The following is a 13,811-nucleotide window of genomic DNA, read 5'->3' as shown; positions in this document are numbered from 1 at the left end:
TCGAATCTTGCAGGTCTTCAGGTTCCAGCAGCACACCTGGAAGCTTGTTATGAGATGTTATACCTCTAAGGCACATCTGCTATCTGTTGACATCCGTCCCAGGAGAAGATGGGGGGGGGGGAGAAAAACTAAGGTAGAGTAGTCACAGAGGCTTAGAAACATACCTGCATTCCTACAGGGAACATAGAATTCTCTTCAGCTGTGTTCCTTAGCGGTGTATTTTCAGTTGTAATGTGAATATTTGTCTGTTTGTGCATGTATTGGATTAAGATATGGGTTTAAAACCATAGAATATGTACCTGTGCTGGCATGTGCATGCAGGTGAAGATTGCTGTGTATTAATTTGTACACGTGGGTCTGCTTCACTGCCTGTGAATGTGTTTAGGATTTGTACATGTTAAGTGTGTGCCTGCTTGCTTTCACTTGTGTTCTACATCGATCGCTAAATTGTGGGTAGGTGATGAGTTGATTGCATGCCTTGGTGTGTCTGTGATTGCATGTTTGCATAAGGCTGTTTGTAGATTTGGCTTGTCGATGTGTTGGAATGCAGTTATAAATGTGTTTGCATGTTGTGGGATTGTGTCTGTACTTGTAACTCTGCTAAGTTGTGTTTCTGCACTGCTGGGAGCACCCTTAAAAATCTTTTCTAGTAGAGCGATTGAGCTTCAGCCCATTTGTGTGCCCCAGATCATACCTGTAGGGGGAAGTGGTGTGTTCGCTTGTGGGGGAGTATCTGTGATCATCCGCTGGGCTCATGATTCATCCATGGGACAGCTGTGCCTTCTAGAGGAGATGAAAGTTGAAACAGCATTGCTCTTTTATGAAATATTTATTTTGGTCTCATTCAACCAGAGCAGTAGATGCGGAAAAAAATGTTGGTGTTATGCAATACAATGGGGTGCTGAAAACCCAACCAACTTCCTAAATTCTGAATGTTATTTTGCCACTGTAGCTGAAAGGAGTGTTATTTTATTTTGCAAAGTGCCAATCTGCAGATTTGTAATGTTATGTTTTGACATTGTTTCATTGATTGAACCATGTTAATAAAAAGTGGAATCGTCAAGTGTGGAACTCTGAGTCGTCATGAAGTTCCTATTCCTGCAGAAGAAAATTCCAAAGGAAATCCATGAATATATGATGCAAATATTGAGTGACAAATGCCCATCATACTCCACAGTGAAGAAGTGGTGTGCACACTTTCAGCGTGGAGATTTCGATATTGAAGATGCAGCAAGGACTCGGAGGCCTCAAATGTTGTCAACTCCTGAAATTGTTGACCAAGTCCATGACCTGATTTTGGCAGATCGGCGAATATCAGCTAAAATAATTGCTGAGAAACTACAGATAGCCAGGGAACGTGTTAACCCACAAGCAGCTGGTTATGCAAAGCTGTCAGCCAAGTAGGTGCCCTAATATTTGGATGCTGACAAGAAACAACATCCAGTGGACACTTCCAAGTTGATTTTGCAGCATTTTCAGTAAGTTGGTGCCAACGTTTTGAAACGACTAGTTACTGTTGATGAAACGTTTACATCACTATGATCCTGACACAAAGCAATGTCCAAGGCCAAGGAAATGCAAGACCCAAAAATCAGCAGAAAAGGTCATGGCCACAGTGTTTTGGGATCAGGAAGGTGTTGTAATGACCGACTATCTTCCAAGGGACCAAACAGTTAATACAGAATACTACTGTAACTTGCTGCGGTGATAAAAGTAGGAAAAAAGGAGAGGGAAGCGACAGAAAAAAGTTATCTTTTTGCAAGATAATGCACCTGCTCACAAGGCTGGCAAAACGATGGATGTTTTGATGTGGTTGAGGTTTCAGTGCATAGACCATCCACCCTCCTCACCAGATCTCGTTCCATCTATTTTCTATTTCTAAACCTTAAGAGTTTGAAAGGCTGTCAATTTTCAAGTGATTTGGAGGTGATTGCAGCAGCGGAGCAATATTTCAGTGACCAGACAGACATCTGAGTACTTTTTGGAAAGGTTGCAGAAACTTCAGACACAATGTGCCAAGTGTGTTGAATATGTGGAATAACTTGGAAGTTTCATGGCTCCACGTCATTCCCTTCGTGTTTGGGCTGAGAACTTTCCTGCGCCCCCTCGTATTTATGCATAGGGAAAAACTGAAACATGTAGAACAGGGGTGTCCAACCTGCGACCCCGTGAAGTATTTTGTGCGGCCCCGGTCGAAGGCGATGCAGTGTTTTCCTCTGCTGCCCCCAGGTGTTTACCATCTTGCCGGCTCCCTCCTCTGTCTTGCTGCAGCGTTTGTGCGGCCCCAGAAATTTTTTTTTCGGCCATGCAGCCCTACGGAACATGAAGGCAGAAAAGGATGCAACTCCCAGTGCTGAACTTGCTTCATTCTGCAAAGCCTTAGATCTTCCCCTTTACTTGGAGCTCAGGTTCCTCTTTGCTTATCCCAAGTTGCCTTGAATTCTGATACTGACTGGGGGGAAGAGTGCTAGCATGGTGCCACCTTCCCTCACTACACTGCTGAGTGACGGACAGGGTTCAGTCGGAGCCTTCAGGTTAGAGGTGGAAGGGAAGAAAGGTCTGGATCACAGGGGAGAGAGGAGGCAATCAGAAGTGGTAAGGGCACCGGCATTCCTTAAGTGCTCCAGCTGGGGCCCGCATAAGCTTTGGCAGCTAGCACTTGCCAATTTATTCCCAGAGACTGGGCTGAATATTGATTGGTATATATTTAGGTCCTTAAGTTTCCTCTCCCTGAGACATTCTAGTGCCCTTAAGACAGGGCATCGCAAATTCTGTAGGCAGTCAGCTGGTGCCGGCACCTCTCCCACCACCACCACTGATAAGGTAATTTCAGGGTTAGCAAGCTCAGGGCTCCATCTGGAGATCCGCTGCGCATGTGCAGACATCAATATAATGACATCACACATGCGCTCAACGTCTGTGCATTCCCGGAGGCCCTGCAGATGCGGCCCTGAGTTTAGTGTGCCGGGGCTTGAAAAAGTTTGTGAGACACTGCCTTAAGCAGTCAGGCTAACTTGGCATTCCTTTACCTGGGAAAACAATGTGGCATTCCATGTAGGGCTCAGAGATCCTTTTTTGACATTTGCTCGGTGCTTCTTCCCAGGGCCTGGCTTCTTCCAGCTGTTCAGATACTGGGTACCTTTCCCATAACTTGGACACTTCCAGCTATGCAGACGCTGGGTACCTCTTCCAGCTATGTAGGTGAAGGGTGCCTCTTCCAGGACCTGGCTTCTTCCAGTTGTGCACAAGTTTACTGTAGCAGGCTTTTGCCAGGAAAAGGGTAAACCTCTCCCGTTCAGAAGCTGCTGTTCTCTGAGGGGCGTATCATTTTGCTACTTTGGGGGATGAACTGATTATAGCTTCTTTATGAGAATTAACTAACAAGCCTCCAGTCGGAGGATCGTGCTTGTTCATTAATTACTTTTTGAAAGGCCCAATTAACATGTTTTCTGTTTATTTTGGAGCACAGACAGAAGGTGAGGGAGAGAGGAGGAGAGGTCAGCTATTAAGCAAAGGAATAGAAGCAGTTTAACTAGGTTTTTTATTTCCATTGTTTAAATCCCTTTTGCTGGTGTTAGACAAATTGTAGCAATATCGACTGTGTGTAGCTCTTTGTCATTAGGAATGTCCCTTTCTATATTCAGCATGTGACAGCATTAGCAGAGCTGTCTAGGACCAGGCCCCAATCAGGTGTGGCCTATGGGTAAAGGCCACCAGGAAACATTCTGATTTGGGGAGGGGGCTGTTCTTGCCTGGCCCATTGTCTCACTGGACCCCCAGGGTTTCATTTAGGTTTGGGGGAATAGGGTCCACTGGACCACCAGGGCCGATTGTGAGTGAAGTTGTTCTAGTCTTTAAGCTTCCAGGAATAATACGCAGCCTGGCCCGACACAAAGCTGTGTTTCACTGTAGAAGTGTCTTCAGGAGCTGGAGCTGAAAGAGGTTTTCATAAAAGTTTTTCAAGATGTGTATGCATTGAGTTTGTGGATATAATATGAGTATATTTTATTATGTGCATTTAGAAGATTTGGAAAACCCCTTTCAGCTCCAGCTTCTGAAGACGCTTCTAGAGCGAAACACAGCTTTGTGTCGGGCTAGGCTGCATATTATTCCTGGAAGCTTAAAGACTGAACATGAACAGGTTATTCACGAGTTGGATGAGGCAGTGCATTGATCATTGAATCCAATCGGTTGCACAATTGGATAAACTTGTGATAATTGGAAAATGGACATTGACTGTTGATACTATGAGCATTGGGTTATAGCTTATGGAGTTGACCAGTAATTATGTTTGAGATGGGTGTGATATAAATTATGATAAATAACTGTATATTGATTAATAATAAAATATATATATATATATATATATAAAAAGAAGCTATTACTACCGTTGCTCAATTCAAAGAGAACATGATGAATATGCATGAGAGAGATTTGCATATCTGTCTCATGCATATTCATTAGGGATAATCTTGAAAACCTGACTGGCTGGTGAGAACCACTGCCTTAACATGACAGAGTCCTGAATGAGATTTTGGGTAATACAAGCTGTGTGCATGAATTGCCCCGAGGTAGAAGCCAGCTGTAACTGAGCAGTTTAACTGGGAGAGCTTGTAGTCAGCTCCTTTGTAAGTCCAAAAGGGGGCAGGCTGAAAGCTTTGGGTTTTCCTGAAACTAAGGAACAGCTAAAGAGGAGAGGGCAGCTGTTACTCTGGACAGAACAGGTAAGACAGGTTTGCTGAGCTTACTATAAAGAGTGTGTAAGCCACTGGGGAAAGGTTAGAAAGGAGTGATGTTTGAAGCATTACTGACTTGCGAGTGAGGGTTGTGGATTCATCATAGGCCATGATACCTTTCCTTGACCCAAAATAAGAATTATGCAATCAGGTTTTTTGTAGAAGATGGTGTCTGTGCAACTCTTAAGCTTATCTGCTTCATTATGTATAGATAGTTCTTATGTTGGCAAACACTCAATAGTTAAATGCTCAGAATTCAAGATGAAATAATACATTTATCCATAAGAGCTTCAAAAAAAATGTACACACTGGGACCATCGGTTTTCAATGCAGAATGATTTACTTTCGGTTCTCTTTATTGTCAAGGACAACTTAGAGCAAGTCAACCAACACAACACATGAGAGGGCTTTGCAGTAACTTGTGAAATACAGTAAAACCTTGGTTTGCGAGCATAATTCGTTCCAGAAGCATGCTTGTAATCCAAAGCACTTGTATATCAAAGCAAATTTCCCCATAGGAAATAATGGAAACTCAGACAATTCATTCCACAACTCAAAAACTTTAATACAAAATACTATATATACTCGTATTGCAAAGCTTTGCTTGTTTAGAACAGTCACTACACTCCCGCAGCGTCGGAGAGAGAAGAGCCATCGGCTCAGTTGTGATGAGGTGACGCGTGTATACTGTATGTACTCGTATTGCAAGACATTGCTTGTATATCAAGTTAAAATTTAATCAGATGTTTTGCTTGTTTTGCGAAACACTTGCAAACCAAGTTACTTGCAATCCAAGGTTTTACTGTATGCTTTTTTATAGTTCAAATCTGACTTATTAACTATAGCATCCACCCATCCCTCCTCTACAGATCTAGTTTCCAAAACAGCCTCAGGAGGCCCATTTGTTTCTTTTGAGCAACCTGTGCAATGAAAGCATAAATACCCAGGTACTGCATTCTTAAACCTCCCTTGTTTCCCTCTCCCCACAAAGCATGCTCACAGAATCAGGCATCTTATGTTTCTCCATACACATAGCTCAAGTTCATGATCTCCCCCAACCCCCCCATATTAAATGTCAAAACGTCCATGCCTTAGCGACAGAATCTATAGATAATCCTCCTGTACTGCCAAAGACCACTGATTTCCTCTTGGAGTACCCCTGGCCTTCTGTAGATCCATGGGTATAAGGTTATATAAATTATAAAGTATTCCTTCAGTGCCAGGAAGTTGGGTTCTGACTTTATCCAGTTCTGCAGAATAACCTTTTCCCCCACTAGAACTGTCTTTCTCACCCTGATGTGTGCATTTTATAAATGGATTTTTACTGCTTCCTTTAGTTATCAGGTAGATACATTTTGGAATTCCTTATCTCTAAAGCTGAGACTGGAATCTGCTGAAATTTTGCAGATTACTGAAAACTTATTTGTTTGGGAAGTTTTTAAGAATACAAACCTTAAGATTTTTCAAAAAATGTTTTTCATTAGATTTATCTTATTATAATCTACACTAAACCCTCTGTTAAGATGTGGAATAGAAGTTCTTGTATCATACTTCCATTTAATTCCCAATGTCTCTGGGGCATCTAGCATTATTCCTCATGAGGAGGCCTGTACACACTGGCCCATCACTCTACACAAGTAAACCAAAACCTTGCTCCAAAAGGCCTTAATGACAAACTTCATAAAAGATGGCCCAGGGTGCCCTCCACCTGATTCCATTTTTGATATCCAAGTGTGGGTATCCTATTAGCCCAGTATGTTTGAGCCTGTGAAAAATAAGTCTTATGCATTATCTGGCAATAAGAGCATAAGAAGTTGCCTCCGCTGAGGCAGACCAGAGGTCCATCTCGCCCAGCGGTCCACTCCTGCGGCGGCCCATCAGGCCCATTGCCTGAGCAGTGGTCCCAGACTATCCCTATAACCTACCGCTACTCCTATCTGTACCCCTCAATTCCTTTATCCTCTAGGAACCTATCCAAACCTTCTTTGAAGCCTTGTAACGTGCTCCGGCCTATCACAGCCTCCGGAAGCGCGTTCCATGTATCCACCACCCTCTGGGTGTAAAAGAACTTTCTGGCACTCCCGTAGCTCGGACTGCTCTCTGAAAGGGGATTATTTCTACTTGAGTGGTTCTTCAACTCCTCAAAAGTCTTTGCCAAGCATTTCAAGGCATCATATAAAGTTTCCAGCTTGCTGAACACTTACCTGTTCAAACCTTCTGTCCAGCGCTATTTCTATCGCAGCTGTAACCTCGCTTCTAAGCAGCTAGGCTGCATGTTGAAGCTGGTGACACGGGGCTCTGTACTTTTACCACTTTGGATATGGGCCGGCGTGTTTTTTCCCTATCTTTCTCCAGGGCCTTTGATTCCACCATGTCAGCAGCTTGATTTGGACCCCCTCCTCTTAGCAAAGGGACTCCTTCTGATAGATCCATCGATGCTAGATTCTAGCCACATGAAAACAAGATAAGTTAGATAGTACATATCTGAGAGCAAGGGCCATTCATGTCTTGCCTTTGCTCATAGATTTCAAGAATAATTGATTTGTTAAACCACAACTTTCTTTATAAATCCTCAGAAAATAGATAAGCTGAGTCTATGGTTAGGCTTGGAATCACAGACCCCACTGTCCTGCATCAGAGCTTATTAATAGGGATGACTGGCTCTTAACTTTAACCTAGCCTAGCTAAACTAATATAATCCACACTTTCATAATGTCGTATCTTCCCTTTGGCACATTTCTTGAGAGACTAGATTAGGGTTACCAGACGTCCATGAAAACCCAGACATGTCCTCTTTTTTGAGGACTGTCCAAGTGCATGCTTGTTTTGTTTTTAATGGGGGTGTTTGTCCAGGATTGGCTGGCTCTCCTGACTCCCCCACCTATCTCCTCCCCAAGCCTAGCTGCTGTAATTGAATCTTCAGCAGCAGCAGCAATGAAGTAAGCAATAGAAAGTCACAGCAGAGAGGCGGCTTCTGGTGCAGGCTGGGGCAGCAGGCTTACCTCAATGCTGCTGCTGGCTGCCTGAAGATTCAATTACAGTGGTCAGGCCCAGGGAAGAGGTAAGTAGATGAGTCGAGAGAGGTGGGCACCTGTTTTTTTTTGGGGGGGGAGTTGGGGTTGGAAGGAGAAAGAAAGAAAGAAAGAAGCACTCACAGGAGAGGGGGTTTGGAAGGAGAGAGAGAGAAGCACCCGTGGAGGAAGAGGGTTGGAGGAAGGGAGAGAGAGAGAGAAGCATTAAAAGGGTACAGAGGATGGGAAGGGAGACCAAGAAAATGGATGGAGTGTGGGTGGAGTATGGGCATATGTCCTCTTTTTTGTCTTCACAAATATGGTAACCCTAGGCTAGATCCAGCACTACTGGTCATCCAAAACTTTAGCCAAAGTTTTAAGGTCAAATTTTGGCCAGTAAGATTCTGGCTGCTGAGGGTCTCTGCATAGCTTTGGGATCACCATTAAGTGGCCTAAATGACATCATGGTTCATGTGGCCTCTTCCCCTGAAGAAGCCACATACATGGTCTCTAGAGCTCTTATACGTCATCTCTGGTGGGAATTGTTATGTTGATGCAAAATCCAGTATTCTCTAAGAATTTTATGGCCATTCAGGATCTGCACTCTGTGTATGTAGGAAGGAATGTGGAAATGCTCAAAAGCAAGAAAGATATACCTTTGCACACACCAGGTATCATCAAATGACATTACAATCATTCTTGTAATCTGCAATACCTTGTGGTTTTATGCAGATCACAAATTAGAGTAGCCAGCATATACTGAAGAATTAAAATCAATAATGATGGCAAATAATTTACATTACAGTAAGTATAATCTGATAATGCTTAATCCTAATTTCCAATTTTTCAGTTTCTAATAACAATTAACAGTAACTGAAGTCCATAGAACAAGAATTTGTTTTAGGAAAAAAATAGGAAGATTGTAAAAATCATTGTTTTAAAAAAAATTCATTTTAGGTAAATGTGTGAAGATTCCAAAGAAACATGGACTGGAATCCTCTGAGGACAGTTGCACATCTAGCAAACGTTCGCATGTCTTTTTGACACCAGCAGCCAGAAAAAGCCATCCTGCTTTGAACAATAGCGAGCCCAGGCCTCTTCGGGAATGGCTGCTACACTTGCTGGCACTCAAGCCTTATCGGAAACTGGAGCTTCTCCTACGACTGGAACGGGCAAATATTAGCCTGCAGGATCAGGCAGAGCTGCAGTCTGTGCTGGAAATGGTGAGAGCCACTCCATGTTCACATTAAGGTTAGGCTTAATGAAGAAGGTGTGTGGGGGGGGGGGGAAGAGGGAGGAGCAAGGAACAGAAAATTGCATATGACATTTAAGGGTGGAGTCTACAGTTGCATTATAGAACTGGTTCTCCAGTGTTTTCATTTGGGACCTATTCTCAAGATGTGAATATATCTCGAAAACTTTGTAAAGCCACGACACACTAAACATGGTGGCTGTAGCTTGAAGCATGTCAATGTGAAGACATCACGTGCGTGCGTGATGCCATCACATCGACATCCGCACGTGCGCAAAGGCCCTCCAGATGGGTCCTGAGCTGCCGGTAGGGGGTGCTGGAAGGGAAGTCGCACTGAGAGAGGGAGAGGCGCTGGCTGACTGCCTACAGCATGTGCCTCTCGCCGTATGAGAGGCACACCCTTTAGGCAGTCAGCCAGCACCAGCACCTCTCCTCCCTGGCGTCTTGTGGCACACCTGAAATCTCAGGCAGCACACCAGTGTGCCGTGGTACACAGTTTGCGATACACTGCTGTAAAGAAATCCCCCAAATCACATCCATTCACCACAAATTAAAATGGTCAAAAGGTTACACTGAATAAACCAATGGACCAAGTATCCCCAAACCTGATTCTTGAGGGCCACAATCCTTTCAGGGTTTCCCCAATGAATATGCTTGAAATTTTTTTGCATACTATTGTTTAAGTCCGTTATATTAACGGGTGCTAGAATATATGACTGTCTGTCTGTCTTTCTTTCTCCCTGGGCCCCCTTTGTCTGTCTGTCTTTCTATCTGTCTCTCTCCCTGCTCCCTAAGCAGCAGCAGCAGCATTTATCTCCCCCCACTTCCCTGTGCAGCAACCACAACAGCATTCCCTCCCCCACCCCACTTCCCTGTGCAGCAGTAATTTCCCTCCCCCTCCACTTCTCTGTGGTGCAGCAGCAGCAGCGGTATTTCCCTCCCCCTCCACGTCCCTGTGCAGTATCATTTCCCCCTACTCCCCTTCCCTTCCCGTGGTCTGGCCTGCTCCTTTAGTCCCTTGCCACCCCCCCTTCCCTTCCCGCGGTCTGGCCAGCTCCCTTAGTGCCTTGCCGGAGTTTATTTTTAAGTTTAAAGGTGCCCCGGCGGCTCCTCTCATGATCCCCGCCTGCGTCGGAAGCCTTCTCCGACGCAGGTGCGGCTCGTGAGAGGAGCCACTGCCACAGCTTTTAACTTAAAAATAAACTTCGGCCGGTAGGGCCTTATTTCCTGGATGGAGGACTGCCGCTTCGATGGCTTGAGGAGGTGGAGAGCAGGGAGGCCAACGCTTTTCAATTTCTCTGTCGGCCACTGGCACAGCTAAGCACGCATGCACACTCCAGCCGGTCACGGACCTACGGATCATGGATCACGCAAGTAGTAGTGCGCATGCACGCTTAGCATTTTATTATAGTAGATGATAGAGGGAGTGAATAAAAATAGATCTCATACATATTCATGGTGGATAAGTCAGTCTGGTAGCCATGATAGTCTACTTTTAAATGTAATAAAAACAAAACAAAAAGACAAAATTATACCTTTTGTATTGGACTAAATTAATTTTTTGACTAACTTTTGAAGGCAATACCTTTTCCTCCAGGTCATTGAAAAACAGACTGGGTTGTGGTCCTCAAGCACTGGGTTTGGGGACCCTCGCTGTGGACCTTTCCTAGAGAAAATCCACCCAAGTTATTACCAAGGTCCAGCTTTTTAACACAGAACAAGTTTCAGAAAATTGTACAAATCATTTTGTTCAACCAAAACTGAAAATAATTCCATAAACCCTTTAAACTAATGTATTCTCAACTTTATGATCTGTGTTAACTGAGACTACTTCTGTAACAATGTTTGAGTCCAGGTACTCGCAATCTCAAAGTGTTCCAATCCTACTTCGTGTTCATTGATCCATGTCCAAAAATATTTAAACATTTTGAACCCAGTGCTACTAATGGGATCTGTTTGAGACCATGCAGTATTGGATCAGTGTGGCGTGTAGATTATTTTGGAAGCTTTATTTAATCTGGAGGCCAAGCCATTGGCAGATGTTGAAACAATGGTAATGTGAATTTGGTTTCCATGGATGGTACTCTTTTGTGCTCTAGGTAGGAAGGTTCAGTCCCAAGGAAAGCAGCTATACCTTGAAGGAAGAGCTCTTCTGTCAGGTGCAGAAGGACTGGCTGGGATACACAGCTGAGGAGAAGCAGCATATGGCACAGATTTTGCTCAGGTAGAGGGGAATGGGCGAAGGGCATCACAGATTGTTGTGAGAAACTCTCAGATGTAAAAGCTGCAGAGCATCCATGTGAAAGGATCTTCCTAGTTAGGTAATAGCACTATGTGCTGGAAAGGGCTCCCAGAACTCTCTGGTTATGGTGTTTTCTCAATACAAACTGTGCCTCATATGAAGCAGAGCTGTGAATGAGCTGGTTGTGAAGGACACTCCGCTGTTGCCTCTAGGGCAACCATCTGCGCAGTAGAACACTCGGTGATGTCACGGTGTCCCCTGTTCCTGCTGCAGTCAGGTGGGCATGCTGACATACTGCTTTGTTCCTGCACTGAAGCAGCACTTTGCAAATTGAGCTAGCTGATGATTGCATGGTCATAATCTTATGGTCCAGCTCTGAGGAGGCATGAAATCAAATAGAAATAAAGAAAGAAATGAAATGTCACAGTACGTAGCTTGCTCCAATGATATTCTGCAGTAAGCGTGAATTCCAGCAGAGCATATGAAGCTATAGGACTTCAGAACGCCAATACTGAATTATCTTGCTCCCCTGGACTTCAAAGACGGGATACAGGACTTTAGAATTCCTTGCTTTCTCTGTATCTAGTGACTTAAGTTTAACACAAATAAATTAGAAATGAAGTTTTTTCAGGTCACTTAAGCAGAGATGCCAAGTCTCACTTTTTATGAGTGTCACACTTAATTGGGAAGGCTGTTTCACTCTCATGCTCTCATGCTCTCTTTCACTCGAGTGTGTCACATTCATTTGAAGACTTTCTCACTCTCTCTCTCTCTGCCCTTTCCATCGCTCATTAGGAGTATCGCACTCATTTCAAGGTTTGCCCGTTCTCTCACTCATTAGAAGAGGGTCACATTCATTTAGAGACTCTCACAACCCCTTCTCACACTCATTTAGAGACTCTCACAACCCTTTCTCTCACTTGTTAGGAGTGTATCACACTTATTTGAAGGTTTTCTTACTTGGCAGTCTGAGTCCCTTCTCTCATCCATTAGGAGTGTGGCACACTCACTGAAAAACTCTCTCACAGCACCTTCTCTCACACTCTTTCTGTCACTCATTAGAGCCTCTGTGGGTGCCAGTGTACTGATCCCGATCACTGCTTTCATGAGGGAAGCCTAAGAGGATGAAAACCAGGGGCCCTGACAAAGGCAGAAATCTGTATCCTTTGCCCTCCCCTTTCAGTGCACATGTGAATCTTAGGCACATAATTTAACCCCCTGAGTGGAAGGCAGTTTTCAGCCCAGATAATTTCCCCATATTGATTTTCAATTGTGAACTGTGGCAAATATGTGTATGTTTTGTAATGTAAGCTACTTAGGTTTAAGCAGGTTAAAATAAATAAATATTGCCTCCTCTCAGGGTCTTTTCAGGGGCTCCAAAAAAATGCAAATATTTCATTCTGTTTTTACCATGGACAAAGCATCATGATATATTTTTCTAGATTAATACCATGTAAAGACCATCTAGAAAATCTCATTCTCTTAGGTGAGCAAATCTCTCACTTTGGGATGGCTCATCCTTGGCATCTCTGCTTAAGGGCGGAAGAATTCTGGTTACCTGCCAGAAAGAGGTTTTGAGCCTGAGTTACCAATACAGCAGAGAGCAATTAGGTTTCTACTTAACGTCAGATAGTGTCTGAGGCATGGAATAGACAGGTGGGGGGACAGCTGGCAAATGCCGCTTTCTTGCTGCTCCTTTCAGAGGTCAGATTCCTTTGCCTTGAGGTAAGGGGGTTCTCTTTGTAGAACCCTAGCAGCATTTTCTGGTTTTATAGCAGTGCTTCTCATCCCTCTCCTAGCGGCACACCTACTTGATCAGGTTTTCAGAATATTTGTGATGAATATGCATGAGAGAGATTTCCACATGCTGAGTCTCTAAAGTATGCAAATCTCTCTCAAGCCTAATCATTGTGGCAATCCTAGAAACATGACTGGCTGGAACCACAGCATCACCTGCTATTGTAGTACAGAATCTCTCTCCCCCCCCCCCCACCCCAAGCAGCCCTATCTCAGGCTTATAGCACAGTTATTCCACTACTGGACTTTGGCATCACCTTGCACTAAATCACAGCTAAGGTTAAAAAGGATGAGGAAAAGGCTTCGTCCCTCTCATTGGACTTTCTCTTTTCCCCTGTGCCCCAGGAAACAGTCCAATGGCTTATCAACATACGCTTTCCAGCCGCCACCGCCTCCTTTACGGAAGCTGCAAGAGCTCCCCCTTAAGTCTACAGAAGTGGTAAACTTTATTTCTAATTTACTTTGTGCCATATGTGAACAAGCCAAAAATCCTGGCTGGCTGGGATTGAATTCCATTCGGTGATTTGAGATAATGTCAGGGTTTGACAGAGGTCAGTGGAGGAACCAAGCTTTGGGGACAGTACAATTTAAGGTCCCCAGGGCAGTAACTGTAGAGAGAGGCAAAAGTAGCCTCGTAAGAGAGAACTCTAGGTGCAGTTTGAAAGGGCCATTTCCGTTTGTTTGCAATAATTGTGCAAGTATGCTGAGACCACAGGATTGAGTATTTTGTTTAAGCATGACAGTATTTTTAAGAAAATTCAAGCCATTATCCC

At 44.0% G+C, this 13,811-nt stretch overlaps 1 protein-coding gene across 4 annotated transcripts in view; it reads left to right on the top strand.

Annotated features, from left to right (window-relative positions):
* Positions 1-13,811, top strand: part of ELL3 (elongation factor for RNA polymerase II 3) — an 86,057-nt gene that overhangs the window by 58,351 nt on the left and 13,895 nt on the right. For all 4 annotated transcript variants that reach the window (XM_033920878.1, XM_033920876.1, XM_033920877.1 and 1 more), the window contains 3 exons: positions 8,705-8,970; positions 11,099-11,223; positions 13,384-13,477. In XM_033920878.1, the coding sequence (XP_033776769.1) occupies positions 8,705-8,970; positions 11,099-11,223; positions 13,384-13,477 (485 nt within the window). The remainder of the gene's footprint in view (positions 1-8,704; positions 8,971-11,098; positions 11,224-13,383; positions 13,478-13,811) is intronic.

The sequence above is a fragment of the Geotrypetes seraphini genome, chromosome 14, assembly GCF_902459505.1.
Source record: "Geotrypetes seraphini chromosome 14, aGeoSer1.1, whole genome shotgun sequence".
NCBI classification, from domain to species: Eukaryota; Metazoa; Chordata; class Amphibia; order Gymnophiona; family Dermophiidae; genus Geotrypetes; species Geotrypetes seraphini.
Note: the sequence above shows the minus strand (reverse complement) of the source record. Positions and strands in the feature narration are given on the sequence as shown.